The following is a 15,574-nucleotide window of genomic DNA, read 5'->3' as shown; positions in this document are numbered from 1 at the left end:
TTTGCACACATTTTCACGATGTTTCAAAAATAGCAGATCTACAAGCTCATAGCGCGGCACTCGGTGCCGTGCTATGAGCATGTAGATCTGCTATTTTTGAATAGCCAAATAAATCTAAAATTACAGAGATGCGTTCTCGGATTGAATGGGTTAAAGAGGGGGAGTTGTCAGTCCTTGTACCTTTATGGTACAAAAGCTGAAAGTGAAGGCGTAGGAGGAGCGATTTGTAACACACTGTGAAATGCTTTTAAATTAAAGTAGTATTGTTATCTCCATGGCCAGCTCTGCACTCTTGTCTACTTTCTTCCCCATCTCTCCTCTTCCTTAATGGTGAAGTTTTCAAGGCCATAAAAAAAGGAGAAAAATGCTTTTAAAAGTATTCCTTTACCCTCATACGTCCAAAACTGTTAGCAAAAAAGCTACAAGCTCAAAACGTAGAGCCGCGTTTCGAGCTTGCGGATCTGCTACTTTTTGATGATTTTCGTGTGACGCCGTAGTATGATCAAGTTAGAATATGGAGATAAGAGGTTTCCCGCCCCGACAGCGACGATATATATAGTATACTACCTAATAGAAGTATGCAACCCAAAGAAAATCTATACGAGCCCTCTGATCCAGGCGACTTCGACACACATTTATCTTCATCAGCCTGTCGACAGCTACGCAGCACAGCCATGAACACACCTGCTGTTTCTCTGCATGGAGCCTCTCCGCCGTGTCATTTCAATGTACCTGTGTACGCACATTATTATTAGTGTCACCTCTGTCGCTAGAGGTAGCTGATAATGGCATCCAATTTGACACAAAGGTCAGTGTGTTATTGTGTGCATAATGTGTTCACACGTGTGTCTGTCTGTCTGTCTGTCCTTTTCACAGGTGGAGTGACGTTCTTTGTGGCCTTGTACGACTACGAAGCTCGAACGTCGGACGATCTGTCGTTCAAAAAGGGAGACCGCTTCCAGATCATCAACAACACGTGCGTCAAGTCTTCCTCCGGCCATCATTCCGACCTACTTACTATACTTTCCTAAAAGCATGCATTTTCCCTAGAAGTAGTTCTATATAACGTTGCTGTCGGGCAGAAACCACTTATCTCCATATTACTTTTGGTGTTTTCTCGTAAATTAACGCCCTACTTGATCATACTACAGAGTCACACTAAAGCATCAAAAGCAGCAGATCCGCAAGCTTATTTGAATCCCAAAAAGAAACAGTTTTGGACATGCAAGGTTTCCACCCGACAGAGACGATAAGTAATTATCACTGTGTGTATCTTTTTAGGGCAGCAATCTCTAAACTGCAGCTGTTCAAAAATGTGTGCTACTGGCCTTTATAGTGAATGAGATAGATGGTTACTGGTCTTCATAATCTGGCTGTCTGCCCAACACTGAATATCTTTCATTTTATTTCATTGTGTCAACTAAATCCTTCATTAGAGATAGTAGCGGCAATGCAAACTATTTAATATATTAAACCCCGCACACATTCTAAATCATTTTGTACTGAATTAACTTATGACAATGGAAGGGAACAATAATGTTTCCACAATAAAGAATTGTGGAACTGCAAGCTATCAGGGAGGGGGAACAATCAATCAATCAATCAATCAATCAATCAATCAATCAAGCTTTATTTATATAGCACAACATGTGCAGTTCAATGTGCTGAACAGGAACATTTTAAGTTTTAAAAAGAACAAAAAATAAATAAAACATGAAGGCCAAAAAGAACAGTAAAGCAGGAAGAGAAATGCAGCAATCTAAGTAAAAACAATGCTAAAAAGATGTGTCTTAAGCAAGCAAGTAATTTAGGGACAAGGCTACTTGGCCTTTGGTGTTGTCAATTGTTTGAGGGCACGAAGGCCAAATGCCAGGGCAGGAAGGCAATCAAATTCAACAATGAGTTAAAGGCCACAGAAATAATTATTTCACAAAATAATTAAACTAAATATCATGCATGATCAGCCTTGAAGTAACCAGAGTCACTGCACTCTTTTGAAGATGGGGATGTAGAGAGGGAAGTTATTATTAGTTCATAGTAATAATTAAAAAAAAGATACTGGTGTTTAAAAACATATTGAGAGGAAAGAGGCAGAGGAGAAAACGGTACAATCAGCTGGAGAAGTGTGGGCGGGGCATTAAGGCCACCTCAGGTCATATTTTTTGAGGGGCAGAAGGCCAAACTGAGGGGCAATGGCGGCCATGGAGTCCATGGAATTCCTGCACTAGATTTCTTTTAAAAAGGTCCATAGATTCAGAAACCCGCAGATCCCCCGGCAGGCTGTTCCAAAGCTTGGGACCATAATAGCTTAAAGCTGCTTCTAAAGGATTTGGAACTGAGTAAATGGACTGTTACCCCCTTCAATAATAATAATGATAACTTGAATTTATATAGCGCCTTTCAACAGACCCAATGATGCTTTACATCAGCAAAATAAACAAACTAGCTGCCAAAAGCCTGTGTAAACAAGTGTCTCCTCTCTGTGGACGTCCAGTGTTGGCGCCTGGCAAAACTCCTTGGGGAGAGGAGACACCTTCAAGCCCATTTCCATTTAACCTCATGCCGGTTAATGAGGATAATTCTCCAAAAGTCTTGTCTGAACATTGCTAAGCATGGCCCAACGGGCTGGTAACATTTCCATGTCCATCCCTGCCTTGGCTTATTGAAAGATTTCTCCAGTGAGCCACTCACTGACTGTTAACGCCTGATTTATACTTAGTTGCGCGCCATTGCGCGCGGGTGTGAAAACAGCGGATCTGCCAGCTCACAGGCGTGTCGCAGCACGTCGTGAGCTTGTAGATCTGCTGTTTTCGGTACACAAACACTGTCGCACAGTTAAGTAACAACCCAGGCATTATTTATGTCCTTTTTTTAAACGGAACTGTCCTTGTGGGTCCTTGCAGCGAGGGAGACTGGTGGGAGGCTCACTCCATCAACACGGGGAAGAAGGGCTACATCCCCAGCAACTATGTGGCCCCGGCGGACTCCATCCAAGCAGAAGAGTAAGGACCTCCCTCTCTCTTTAACCTCATTATCCTGTCCAGTGGGTGGAAGAAGTACTCGCATTTGTTTCTTTAAAGTTTTGGGAACCACTGACCCTTCAGTATCTCTGCACTTCGGGCCAATCCACCATCAAATCATTCTAAAGCTTTGTCACATAATTAATTAAATATTATTTATAATACCTTTGTCTTTTTTGTAACAGGTGGTACTTTGGCAAAATGGGCCGTAAAGATGCCGAGAGGTTGCTGTTGAACCCGGGGAACCATCGAGGCACCTTCCTGGTGCGAGAAAGTGAAACCACTAAAGGTGACACAACAACTATGTACATCCTCCTGTTCTGGAGGTCCCTGGAACAAAATATTTTACAAATGTTGGATATTTTCAAAGATTTGCCGCACATTTTCACAATTCTTCAAAAAAGGCAGATCTACGAGCTCATAGAGTGCCGCACTATGAGCTTGTATATCTGCTATTTTTTAATAGCCAATAATGACTATAGCTAAAATCTAAAATGACACAGAAGCTACATCCTCCTCCATCAAGTGTTCATGGATTATAGCTCTCAGTCGCCACAACTGATTTCAGTCATTTTGGACTCCATAGAAGCCAGCATGTCTTCTATGAAAGCAAGCATGTCGCGCACCGAAAATAGCAGATCTGCAAGCTCACAACACGTCGCTGTGTGTAGAACTGAGCAGCAAGTATTTATGTGGCGTAGCGATTGCTTTTCCCACTTTTCTTTGAACTCTCTTTGGTTTGACGGAATAATAATAATAATGTTCTGTTGGATGGTTGGTTTGACACGTGGTCCTGGTCTCTGTCAGGTGCCTACTCCCTCTCCATCAGAGACTGGGACGATACCAAAGGAGACAACGTCAAACACTACAAGATCCGTAAGCTGGACAGCGGCGGCTACTACATCACGACCAGGGCGCAGTTCGACACGCTGCAGAAGCTGGTCAAACACTACACAGGTACTGCAGACAGTCACTCCTCTCCTCTCTCCGTCTCTGCCTCTACGTTTTCTCAAACTCTCTTCTTTTCTTTCTCTCTCGTTCATTATTTATTATTGCTCTCTTTGTATCGTAGATTGAAGCATAATCACGAGAATGCGAGGTGCACGTTTTTTTTTATTGATTGAATGCTTTATTAGTCAGAAATGTAAACAGCACGTGATACAGTAAGACATTAAAGCTAAAGGGAAAACAAATACAAACACTATATGTACAAAAATGATGGGAAATTTCATGTACCTCCCCTTGTGGTCTCCTGATAGATGTTTTTTCTGGACAATTTTGAAAGAAACCAGTGTTACACATGCTTTAATGAATGGTGTCAGGGTTCATGGTACTGTAGTACCTGCAACACACTTAGAGCAGAGGTTCCCGACCTTTTCTGGATCAGGGTCCGCTTGATCCAGGGCCCACTTGAAAATATTGAAAGTGTTTGTGGGCCACCCATCTGACCACTTAAAGTTCTTACCTTTTTATATGATATTATTATATCCTAGGACGAGTGGTACAGTAGAAAACATTCTCAACTCCATCTCGAGTCCACCGCAGCTAAAAACCTTGAGTGTGCGGTCCATGCGCTAGATCGCGTATTTTAATTATTATTATATTATTTTTCATGAGATCTAACGCCCCTCCGGAAGTATCGGAAGACCAGATTTCACCGTGACGTCATCCAAGTCAGTTTGTAAACACTACGGAAAAAATATGTGATCTAGCGCATGGATTGTACACTCAGGTTTTAGCTGCGGTGGACTCGGGATGGAGTTATGAATTTTTCTACTGTACCGCTTGTCCTAGGATATAATAATATCATATAAAAGGTAGTCCAGGAATTCTTCCTTATCGCGGCAGCTATTCAGCAGTATACTTTATAAGTTCCTATTTATCGGTATCACACTGAAAATGGTTTTAATGGTTTTAAAGAAAATAATACCATGATATTCTTATACATGCTATATTTTTTTTATATTAACTCATTCCCTGCCAGACTTATTTCTGGCTGTGTTTGCCCACTGCCAGCGATTTAGTGTTTTTTATAAAATTGTTTAAAAATTCACAATTTTTTTTTTCATTATGATCGCAAGTCCAGTTGTTTCTAAACACACAGGCGAATCGTGCACGGCGCTCAGACAACAAACATTACGGTCGGGGCGGAGCCCTTCTCCTCCAGCCCAGCGTTAAACAGCATGCATGGCCATCTGAACGGAAAACTCACTTTCTTTTTCCACCTCGCCACAGACCTCGCTAAATCCCTTATGATCGCGTGTTCAGCTGTTTGTAGACGCACAGGGTAGTTGTGTGAGAGGCCCAGAGAATACATTTTCAATCGGCGACATTCCATTTTGCAGCAGTAGCAGTTTCAAAACAGCGACGCGAAACAGTGTTCCTCGGCGGAGAAATGCAAAGCCGAGAAAAAGGCGTTTGAAAGCGGAACCCAAACAGGAAGTGGGCGGGAGCGAAACTCTTTGATATGACGTATTTCCGTATCCGGGTGTGCTACAATGAAATGTGTCACTTCGAGAGATGAACGACGGTGAGATCTTGTTTTAAAAAATGATTTTGCAAAATTACGTTTTTTACGTCCTAGGCAGTGTATGAGTTAATGTTATATTATTACAATTTTAGTGTTTTGCCAATTATTTTGGGGCCCACTTGCAAAATTCTCATGGCACACACACAGATTGGTAATCCCTGCATAGAGGGTTCTCTGAAGGCAGATGAATAGCCGTCTCATTGAATTATTGATGGAGACTTGCTCCTTTCTAAGTGGTTTCACCTCCGAGTCAGTGGAGAGGGTTTAAAACGCTGTGATCCCCCCACACACACACTCACTTCTTCTCCTTCATGATTCGTGATTCATGACTGAGTGCTTTCAAGGGTCTAAATTCACACATGTCAGAGAGCATCAAATGACGCTAAGTGACACATGTCAGAGAGCATAAAATGACGCTAAGTGACACATGTCAGAGAGCATCAAATGACGCTAAGTGACACATGTCAGAGAGCATCAAATGACGCTAAGTGACACATGTCAGAGAGCATCAAATGACGCTAATTGACACTTGTCAGAGTGGTTGTTTTTAGTATTGTAGTATTTCAGTGTTCTTTTTTAACTAGAAGTAGTTTTAGGCTCCGTTTAGACTGCAGTCACATCCAGTCAAATGTATTTCTTAAATTTGATCTTTTGGGCCGATTGTTCACACTGCATTTGCAAGTGACCAGATCTGATCAGTCACAGATCTGTGTGCTCAGACTGATTTAAACAACGTCAACCCAAAGCCGCCCTGCGTCGACATTTCTGCTTTAGTTACCGTGGTAACGACGTACTGTAGGCGTCGTGACTTTTATCTCTTTATATGTCTTCTTCCAATTCTTTATTTTCCTCTGACACTGCAGATAGGACCTTGTGAACCCATTTTCTGCCATGCCGCAAGATATGTCTTCATATATTGCCTTGTTCCTGTACATTCCTACAAGTTTCTCTTACTGAGGCATCCCCTTGAAGCGCTAGGAGACATTGAATTTCTCTGTCTACTGAATGTTGGTCGCCTTTTCTTCTGTAAAACGTATGCTTGCTATTGTATTGTTTTGTTTACACCCCTTGTGCTCTCGTAAATCTAAATTCTATATTCTCGCGCTCTGTAATGACGTCAGAGGCGCTCGGATCGCGCTGCAAGTGACGTTTTGGACAGTTTGATATGTGACTTGGGTGGTTAGATCAGGTTACTGCGTTCAGACTGAGACGCATATTTAGGAATCTGGCTTAAGTCGCATTTGTAAAAAATGTGACCTATCTCTGTTCAGACTTCCTAAAACAAATCGGATTCCAATCTGGATATGGCACAGATCTGATTCAGGCTAGATTCAGGCTGGATTTGGCTGGCAGTGTAAACAGGGCCTTAGATCATAACAAGCCAGTGGAACGGGATTTCGCTCAATTATGCATTTCATGTATTGTTGAATGACAATAAAAACTAAATCTATCTATCAAATGACGCTAATTGATACATGTCAGAAAGCATCAAGTGACGCTTAAAATTGGACGGCACTCTGAAAGCGGTGGTGAATTATCCTAGTCAATGGCAAGTCACTGTCTGATAGGGATCCATAGAGTAAAGACCAAGGAGATTGAGCCCCCCCCCGCCGCCTGTTTATGTGGGATTAAGGTTGTGATCTTGACCCCCGTTCGGATTATCCAGTCCCTGTGGCGGGAGGGGGCAGAGGGGTTCTGGGTGTTACTGGCACAGTGTTAGGTTTCTACAAGAGATAAGGGGATTACTGTTGGCAACATTGTTCTCAGTGTTGATCGCAATATGTCCAACACTGAAAACAAGGTTGCATGAAGTTGTATCCACATTATGAATGTGGACTGGCGGTGAGGACTGACTGATTACCATTATTTGCCAACTGCCCCTGCCCAGTAAGCAGAATGTTATGAACACGGGGATTGAATGATGAGATGATGATTATAAGCATTCCCATGCACCGATAATTTGTCAGTTGATTCAACTCGACCTAGTATGATATTTATATTGAAAACGGGAGCAATATTCTGCTAAACGACACCCTATCTTAAGCCACTTTCAGACATGCACTGTATTATGGAAGTTTTCCAGAGTTCAAACGGAGGGGCTGTATGTATGAACTATGAACACAACATTCCGGCTCAGTAGGATTGGACATGCAACAGACTTTATGCAGGCAGGACCCTTGACTGAAGTCCGGGTAATGTCCGATTTGGCTCAAACCGCTCTGTGTGTGAATGGACACGGTGATTGTCCGGTGAATTTACATTCAGTAAGTAGATGTGCTGATGACGCTTCTATTGTCGACGGGTGGAGCCTCCCCTCCTCCCTAGGTGTTTGGAGAGAGAAATAACTGAAAACCAGTTCAATCCTTCTGCTTTTTATTAGCGTTCGAGTTGGAAATATTCACAGAATCGAACATAAACGTCTCTTTACTACTGCAGTAGCCTAATTATAGACGAGCAGTGCGCACTTGGCAGTATATAGAGACCAATGTTCTCTGAAAAATATTGCATTTGATCCTCGCATCTCCCTCAGGCTGTGCCTGTGTTGCTGTATATTTCATTCAGTTCATTTGAGAAAGTGGCTTTACATATACATCATACGCTGGTTGTTCTCGTCCAGAGCAACTTAAAGTGAGTGGACAAGGTTTCTGTAGCAACGTTAGTCAGAAGTCATTAAAGGACAAGGTCATTGTCTATTCACAGCTTCAGCCATGTATCGTACATGAACAGTTTTTGTTTTTGCATTAACGTTAGTAAATGTAAATGTTTGATGTTATGTTGGCTAAACATCATTTGGTCATGGCTGTTCCAATTGTTTGTTAATCAATCTTTTCTCAAAGAACTGTGAATCATTCTGCTTTAAACATATGATGATAACTTTGACAAAGGTAACGGCATAATAAAAGTTCACTATGTTGAATTATCTTTGTCAATTTGTGGATTTTTGACGCCTTTTCTTTTACAATACAACAGCCCGAGGGGCTGACACAGAACAAAACAAGATAACGAGTAACCAAATAAAAACGGGTACCAATACAGCAACACAGTCAATACAGTAAATACATACAGTAAATACAGTAAACAAAGGAAAACAAAAAGCAGAAGATAAAAAGGGAGGGAGGGAGGCTATGCTATCCATGAAATAGAACCACCTGTGATCAAGCAAGGATATACAGTATACCTATACTGTATCTGGTATACTACATATAGGGGAGCCATTACAAGCCATTAATATAGTGAAGAAATCTTTCCCACTTCAGGTGGAACTGGTCTATTATGCCCTTCATAGAGAAGGATAATCAACCTATTTTTTTTTTTTAATTAAACGACCTACTAGGCTTTAGGAAAATGGTAGAGTGCCCTACAGGCAACGCTGTGACCACTAACAAGGTCATGTCCTCTTTCTCTCTGTCTCGGTGTGTCACAGAGCACGCAGATGGCCTGTGCCACAGGCTGACCACGGTGTGTCCCACGGTCAAGCCTCAGACCCAGGGTCTGGCCAAGGACGCCTGGGAGATCCCCCGCGAGTCCCTCCGTCTGGAGCTCAAACTGGGCCAGGGCTGCTTCGGAGAGGTCTGGATGGGTAAGACGATGAACACTCAGACAGACACACACACACACACACACACACACACACACACACACACACACACACACACACACACTAATACAGACACACGCCAAGGAAATCTGTGTTGGATTCTTCCCAGGTTTATTTAAGAAAAAGCATTGTACAGTATGTGTATTACAGTATATCGCTGTTGTCTGGCAGAAACCTCTTATCTCCATACTTTTTTTTGTGTTTTTTCATAAATGAATGCCCTTGATCACACTTCAGCGTCACACAAAAGCATCAAAAGTAGCAGATCCGCAAGCTCGTAGAACTGCCACTTTTGATATTTTATTTTTTATTTGAATCATGAAAAGTAACAGTTTTGGACATACTGTATGAGGTTTCCACCCAACAGAGACTATGAACAAATAGCATGCCCAATGGGTTAGCTTTCAATCATCTGGATGGAATCCCCTAGTATCAGCCCAGATTTATTTTGCAGATGGATGGATGTACATTTACACAAAATATATACAACTGCAGCACACACTGCACCGTCCCACACAGAAGCTATTTTTGTAGTGGCTATTTTTGTCGGGAGGCTCGGGAATTGTCCATTTCCTGCAGATGCGTTCCTCTTGTTTGTTGTACTTTTCTTTATCGTAGCATCCCCTCCTTGAGGGAAATCTTCAAGGGGACAGCTCCAACCAAAAATTAATGAATTTATCTGGGATCTATTGTGCAGTCCATCCCATAGACCAGTAGTTCTCAAACTTTTTCATGTCAAGGACCCCCAAAATGATTTGTATTTGGCTGCGGACCCCCCATTTCAGAAATATTTTGTGCCACAGATTTTTTTGATTGTGACGCTATATTAACTAATTTTGCTGGGGACCCCCTGGTACCCCCCCCCCCCCCCCAGGACCCCTGGGGGTCCCTGGACCCCACTTTGAGAACCAATGCCATAGACTGTAAAAGATATGGACGAACATTGACGAAGAGAACCGTCACGTGACCCATCGCTTTCTACAGATCCGTTTTGAAGCCACTTTTTCTGTGAATTCAAATCAACCATGTTGGGAACTTACGGTCCCAAAAAAGCAACCAGAAACGACTGCTATTGGCTGCAACCGCAGCGAGGGCGGGTCTTCACTCGGTAGAACCAGTTGAAGCCCTAGAGACCATACCCTACTTTATCATTAATTTTAATTTTAATGGGATCATCATTTACTAAATGCATATCATGATAATTGAAAACTACTAAGGTAATAAAATCAAGTATAAAGTCCGGCCAAAACCTCATTCACTTGAATGGAGTGAAACTGCTCCTGCAGCCAGCAGGAGGGGAAATGGCTACATCTGCTGGGCTATTAATTAGAGAGAACTGCATGCTGGTAATGACTTCCTGTTTGGCCTCAAATCCAGCAGAGCTTCCATCCAGGCTGAACTGAGTCTCCATAGCATGCCTTAAAAAAAAAACTCAACACTGCTTCCCTCTGCAGCCTTTCTACTCACATGAGCTGAAGCATTGTGATACCTAGCTCTGTCTGTCTTTGTCTCTGTCTTTCCGTCTCTATCTCTCTCTGTCTCTCTGTCTCTCTCTCTGTCTCTCTCCCCCTCCTCTCTCTCTCTGTAGGCACATGGAATGGCACCACCAAGGTAGCCATCAAGACCCTGAAACCAGGCACCATGTCCCCGGAGGCCTTCCTCCAAGAGGCTCAGATCATGAAGAAGCTCCGACACGACAAGCTGGTGCCCCTGTATGCGGTGGTGTCTGAGGAGCCCATCTACATAGTCACAGAGTACATGGCCAAAGGTACAGAACCCATCTACATAGTCACAGAGTACATGGCCAAAGGTACAGAGCCCATCTACATAGTCACAGAGTACATGGCCAAAGGTACATCATTAAAAAAAAAACAATTCAAAGGATCTTTATTGGCATGAGAAAAGCAAGTGGCAAAACATAATAAAAACAATTTAAGAAACAAATGGGGAAAGTTGGAGGGGGAACAGCATATTGCAACATACATGTTGTATATCGGTACAGATTGTGCAGTAAACTTAATGGTTAGTAGTCCTTAGGGTGGTTGTATTACATTGGCTAACCTTCTTGTATCGCAACAGTTCACAAGTCTTGCTGCTGTGTTTGCACATTGTTATATTTCTCCCAGTAGGTATGGGAGTTTTTTGTCATTGATCATGTTTTCAAACTCACTTTGGGTGTTTGGCAGGTGGTTAGAAAGTGTAGCTCTGTTTACACCACATTTTGTGTGCGGTGGGTGCAACACACAAGCGAGCACGCTAACTTGTTTCAGATTTGATCATTTATTCCATTCCCCCACCCTCGCCTCACACCCAAATACACATAACGAGCATACATACAGAAGGATCTAATTCTGTCCACCTACATGCAGACAAACATCATCCATGCACTCATACATATCAGTTCACATCAACATTTCCAATATATACTTTACCGTAAGTACATGAAGGACCTACAGTCGCTTCCTTCTAGGCCAACAATTTCATTGAAAAACCATCCCTGGCGTAGATTAAGTGAGTTGTGGATATTGGCTATAGATCCACATATTTGATTGGGTGTGTAATTTATTCTCGAAACCTCTCAAAAGCAGGGAGGGGCCATCACAAAGTCTAGCTCAATGGTTCTCAAAGTGGAGTCCAGGGACCCTCAGGGTTGGACCCCTTACAAGTATAAACCCTTACGGATCCATTTGGTTCCATGTGTTCACTCTCAGAGTTATGGGGGTCCTTGAAATAAATAAAAAGATTTTGGTCTAGCTGCTTTTTTACTTTTTTGATTTGTTTGCACCGCATATTAATTAACAATACAACCAATACAGGCAGACAATAGAGTGCATTATATTACATTACATTACATTACACAGGGAAAACAAAGCATAAGTACAAAAACAGAGGTACAAAACGGGTACAAAAGGTGCAAACGTATATAATGGCAGCGTTTTAGAGGACAATATACATTTGTATGCTACAGTGTTACTTTCAAGTAGTACAGGATACATTGTCAAATAAAGTGCAGGATTGATTCTGAATGGTCGCAAGTTAGCTAATAGGTTTGGAGAGAGAAAAAGAACACTGCGGTACAACATAGTTTGATGCTGCATATTTTAACGGTAGCCGTTCAGGCACTAAATTGACTAGGGTGCTCTTGATTATCATGCTGCAGTGGATGATGTCGGAAAGTTGCTGGAAAAAGGTTTTTTTTATTTTTATGGACACTTTAATGAATATGCTGTAGAGTTTGAAAGTCCTTGAAATTCTCATGTGGTTTGCTGAGGCTCGAAGCATAGATGTTTAATTGAAAACTACAGCCGTTTTGTGGCCAGCTTTCATCTTTTCAACTGCATTCATTGGATGGTCCTGTTTTATTTTTTCCAGGGTTTTATTAGTGATTTGCTTTCTCTCTGTGTATGAATGTTAACTCAGTGACGTGCGTGCGTGCATGCGTGTGTGTGTGTGTGTGTGTGTATGTGTGTGTGCGTGCTTGCGTCAGTGGTGTAAAGTAACTAAGTACATCTACTCAAGTACTGTACTTACCGTAAGTAAAACTGTACTGGAGTATTTCAAATTTTCGATACTTTTACTTATACTCCACTACATCTCAGAGACAAATATTGAACTTTATACTCCACTACAATTATATGAAAACGCTAGTTACTAGTTACTGTACTTTGTAGATTTTGATTATTATTACAAAACACACTAACCACTTCAGCCGTACATATATTTTGGCCATTTGAAAATAGCAGATCTACGAGCTTGTAGATCGGCTATTTTCAGAAGATTTTCTTTTTTTTTCTCTTAAATTGTATTCATTTTTCATGAACAATACACATAAGACAAAAGACAAACATTAGACATCACATATGTTGCCAAACATCATCTTATATAATAATATAGTTGCGTTCGTGCGCGCGCGTGTGCGCGCCCGTGCACTTTGGGGCCTGATCCAAGGGAGTGTCTTATGTTCCACTGTGACTCTTAATCTTGATGCAAGGGTCAGAGAACAAGGCACCTTCAGACTCTCCCTCCCTCCCTCTGGTCACTGAGAGTGAAAGAAAATCACCAGATGTCATTATGGACCGCATTCACATTCACAACCAATCTTCACTCAATGTTTAATTTAATACTGCTGCTCATTATAGCGTTCACATTCACAACCAATCTTTATTCAATGTTTAATTTAATACCGCTCATTATACCAAAGGCCTGAGTGCTTGAGTGGCATGAACTGTTTAGCATTTTGCTGCAGCATTTTGTAGCAGTGTGTTGGTATGCCAGGCCATAGATATCACAGGACCATCGCTCCTATATCATGATACTTCTCTGCATTTCTGACATGATGCTGATGATGCTGTTTTTATAGGAAGTTTACTGGACTTCATCAAAGAGGGTGATGGTAAATTCCTGAAGCTTCCCTTGCTGGTGGACATGGCTGCACAGGTGAGCTGAACAAGAAGTGCATATCGTCGTCGGTGTCAGGCAGAAACCTTGTATCTCAAAATTTAAACTTGTTTTTTTTTCCTTGCTCTTTTTCATGCCCTATGTTATACTTCGTTATATGACAGTGTTGCGCAATGTAGCGAAAATAGCTCTAGATCTACAAGCTCAAAACATTTTGAAAATGTTCACCTATAATGACATGCCCCAAATTAAATTGGGACACCAAGTAGAAAGTGATTAAGTCTGTCTCTGGGTTTTCTACATGAGCGTGTGGCTTATTAATTACTACATTCGATCCTTTGGAACAAAGGTTCATTTTAACATTTCCTGAAAAGTAACGTTTCAGACATACAAGGTTTCCGCCCGACGATCTACCTTATTCCTGCTTTGTGTTGTGGATCCATTAACCCATTAAGACCTGCGGCTGATTCTACAAATGTTTTCAAAATCCTAACAGTTTTCTGAAAAACTATCAGTTGTGCTCAAACTACTTCATGTCAAGGACCCCCCAATGGTCTCTATGTTTAGAATCCTATTTTAAGCAGTTGAAGAAGTTTTTAATAAAAAAAAAGAATGACAATTTCTGTGGAAACTTGCCGTCTGTTTAACTAGAGGGGTCTTTGATTCCTCTTCTTTCATCACCAGTTTCCATTCCGCTCCTATTTATACACGACAGACAGACAGGGGGGGGGCTTGACCTTCCAAGGTGGATTTTCAAGCAGTGCTGGGATGAGACGTTGTCAAAATGTCTGATCTATTTGTTTTTTTTTGTTGTCCAGATTGCTGACGGTATGGCTTTCATCGAAAGGATGAACTACATCCACAGGGACCTGAGAGCCGCCAATATCCTTGTGGCCGACAACTTGGTGTGCAAGATCGCTGACTTTGGCCTGGCCAGGCTGATAGAGGACAACGAGTACACAGCCAGACAAGGTGGGTTCAACACGGAGACAGACAGACAGACAGGAGAACAGGGCTATTCTGAGTCGCAGGCAGAGTAACCTCGCGTCACCAGGCTTTCCACCACGGAGGAAAGCCTGGTATTCGTTCTAAAACTGAGCTGTGTGATCCGGTTTAGAAAAAAGGAGGAAAAAAAAACATTGTGTTCCGGTGGTGCATCCCGGTTGGCGTCGCATTGTTTTTGTTCCCCACACAATGCGAATCAATTAGTTAGAATCAATGCTAATCGTGCTACGAGTTAGAATAGAAGATGGATATACCAAACGAAACGATTATACCAAACGAAACATGTTAAACTAGGGGAATCATTTTGGAGGTGCACAGCGCCGGAGGTTCCGGTCGTGGGTTCCGGCTGCCTGATGACGTAAAGTTATTTCTGCTCCACACCGGATCAAAATGGTATTGAGCCCAGGCTACAGGCAGAGTAGCACAGACCAATGTCAGGGTGAGAAGCACAAGGACACGTCCCTTTTTTCCCCAAACCAACACGAGATGCCTCTCCTCTCCTCTCCTCTCCTCTCCTCTCCCACCTGGTGTCTGACCCCTGCTCTTTAATCTCTCACTGTGGAATGCAGGAGCCAAGTTCCCCATAAAGTGGACCGCCCCGGAGGCTGCTCTGTATGGCCGATTCACAATCAAGTCAGACGTGTGGTCTTTTGGCATTCTGCTCACTGAGCTCGTCACCAAAGGGAGGGTGCCCTATCCAGGTAAGAGGATAATTACACACACACACGCAGCTGCACAGTCAAGATATCTGCAGTCAGAGGGTGTCGATTCATACTGAGAGTGAACAACTCATTGTGTCGGTGCACGTAGGCTCTGCAGTGCTTGTTAATGTGTAGTATGAAGCTGTGTGACACTGTCTGTGATGCTTGTGCTTGTGAACCACTTGTGCACAGACACACACACACACACACACACACACACACACACACAGATTAGATGAGGCCATCTGGTGGAGGTTGATTTGGAGATTGAACACCACTCTTGTTTATAACCATCTGTCAGACTGATAGGGGTTGTGTGTGT

The 15,574-nt window shown here is 42.4% G+C and overlaps 1 protein-coding gene across 1 annotated transcript in view; it reads left to right on the top strand.

Annotated features, from left to right (window-relative positions):
• LOC311038448 (tyrosine-protein kinase Yes) overlaps nt 1–15,574 on the top strand; it is a 46,521-nt gene that overhangs the window by 28,098 nt on the left and 2,849 nt on the right. Inside the window, exons 3-11 of the mRNA XM_084047978.1 lie at nt 877–976; nt 2,904–3,002; nt 3,206–3,309; nt 3,828–3,977; nt 8,975–9,130; nt 10,737–10,916; nt 13,509–13,585; nt 14,365–14,518; nt 15,121–15,252. Coding sequence (XP_083904104.1) covers nt 877–976; nt 2,904–3,002; nt 3,206–3,309; nt 3,828–3,977; nt 8,975–9,130; nt 10,737–10,916; nt 13,509–13,585; nt 14,365–14,518; nt 15,121–15,252 — 1,152 coding nt within the window. The remainder of the gene's footprint in view (nt 1–876; nt 977–2,903; nt 3,003–3,205; nt 3,310–3,827; nt 3,978–8,974; nt 9,131–10,736; nt 10,917–13,508; nt 13,586–14,364; nt 14,519–15,120; nt 15,253–15,574) is intronic.

The sequence above is a fragment of the Gymnoscopelus microlampas genome, assembly GCF_963454915.1.
Source record: "Gymnoscopelus microlampas genome assembly, chromosome: 22".
NCBI classification, from domain to species: Eukaryota; Metazoa; Chordata; class Actinopteri; order Myctophiformes; family Myctophidae; genus Gymnoscopelus; species Gymnoscopelus microlampas.
Note: the sequence above shows the minus strand (reverse complement) of the source record. Positions and strands in the feature narration are given on the sequence as shown.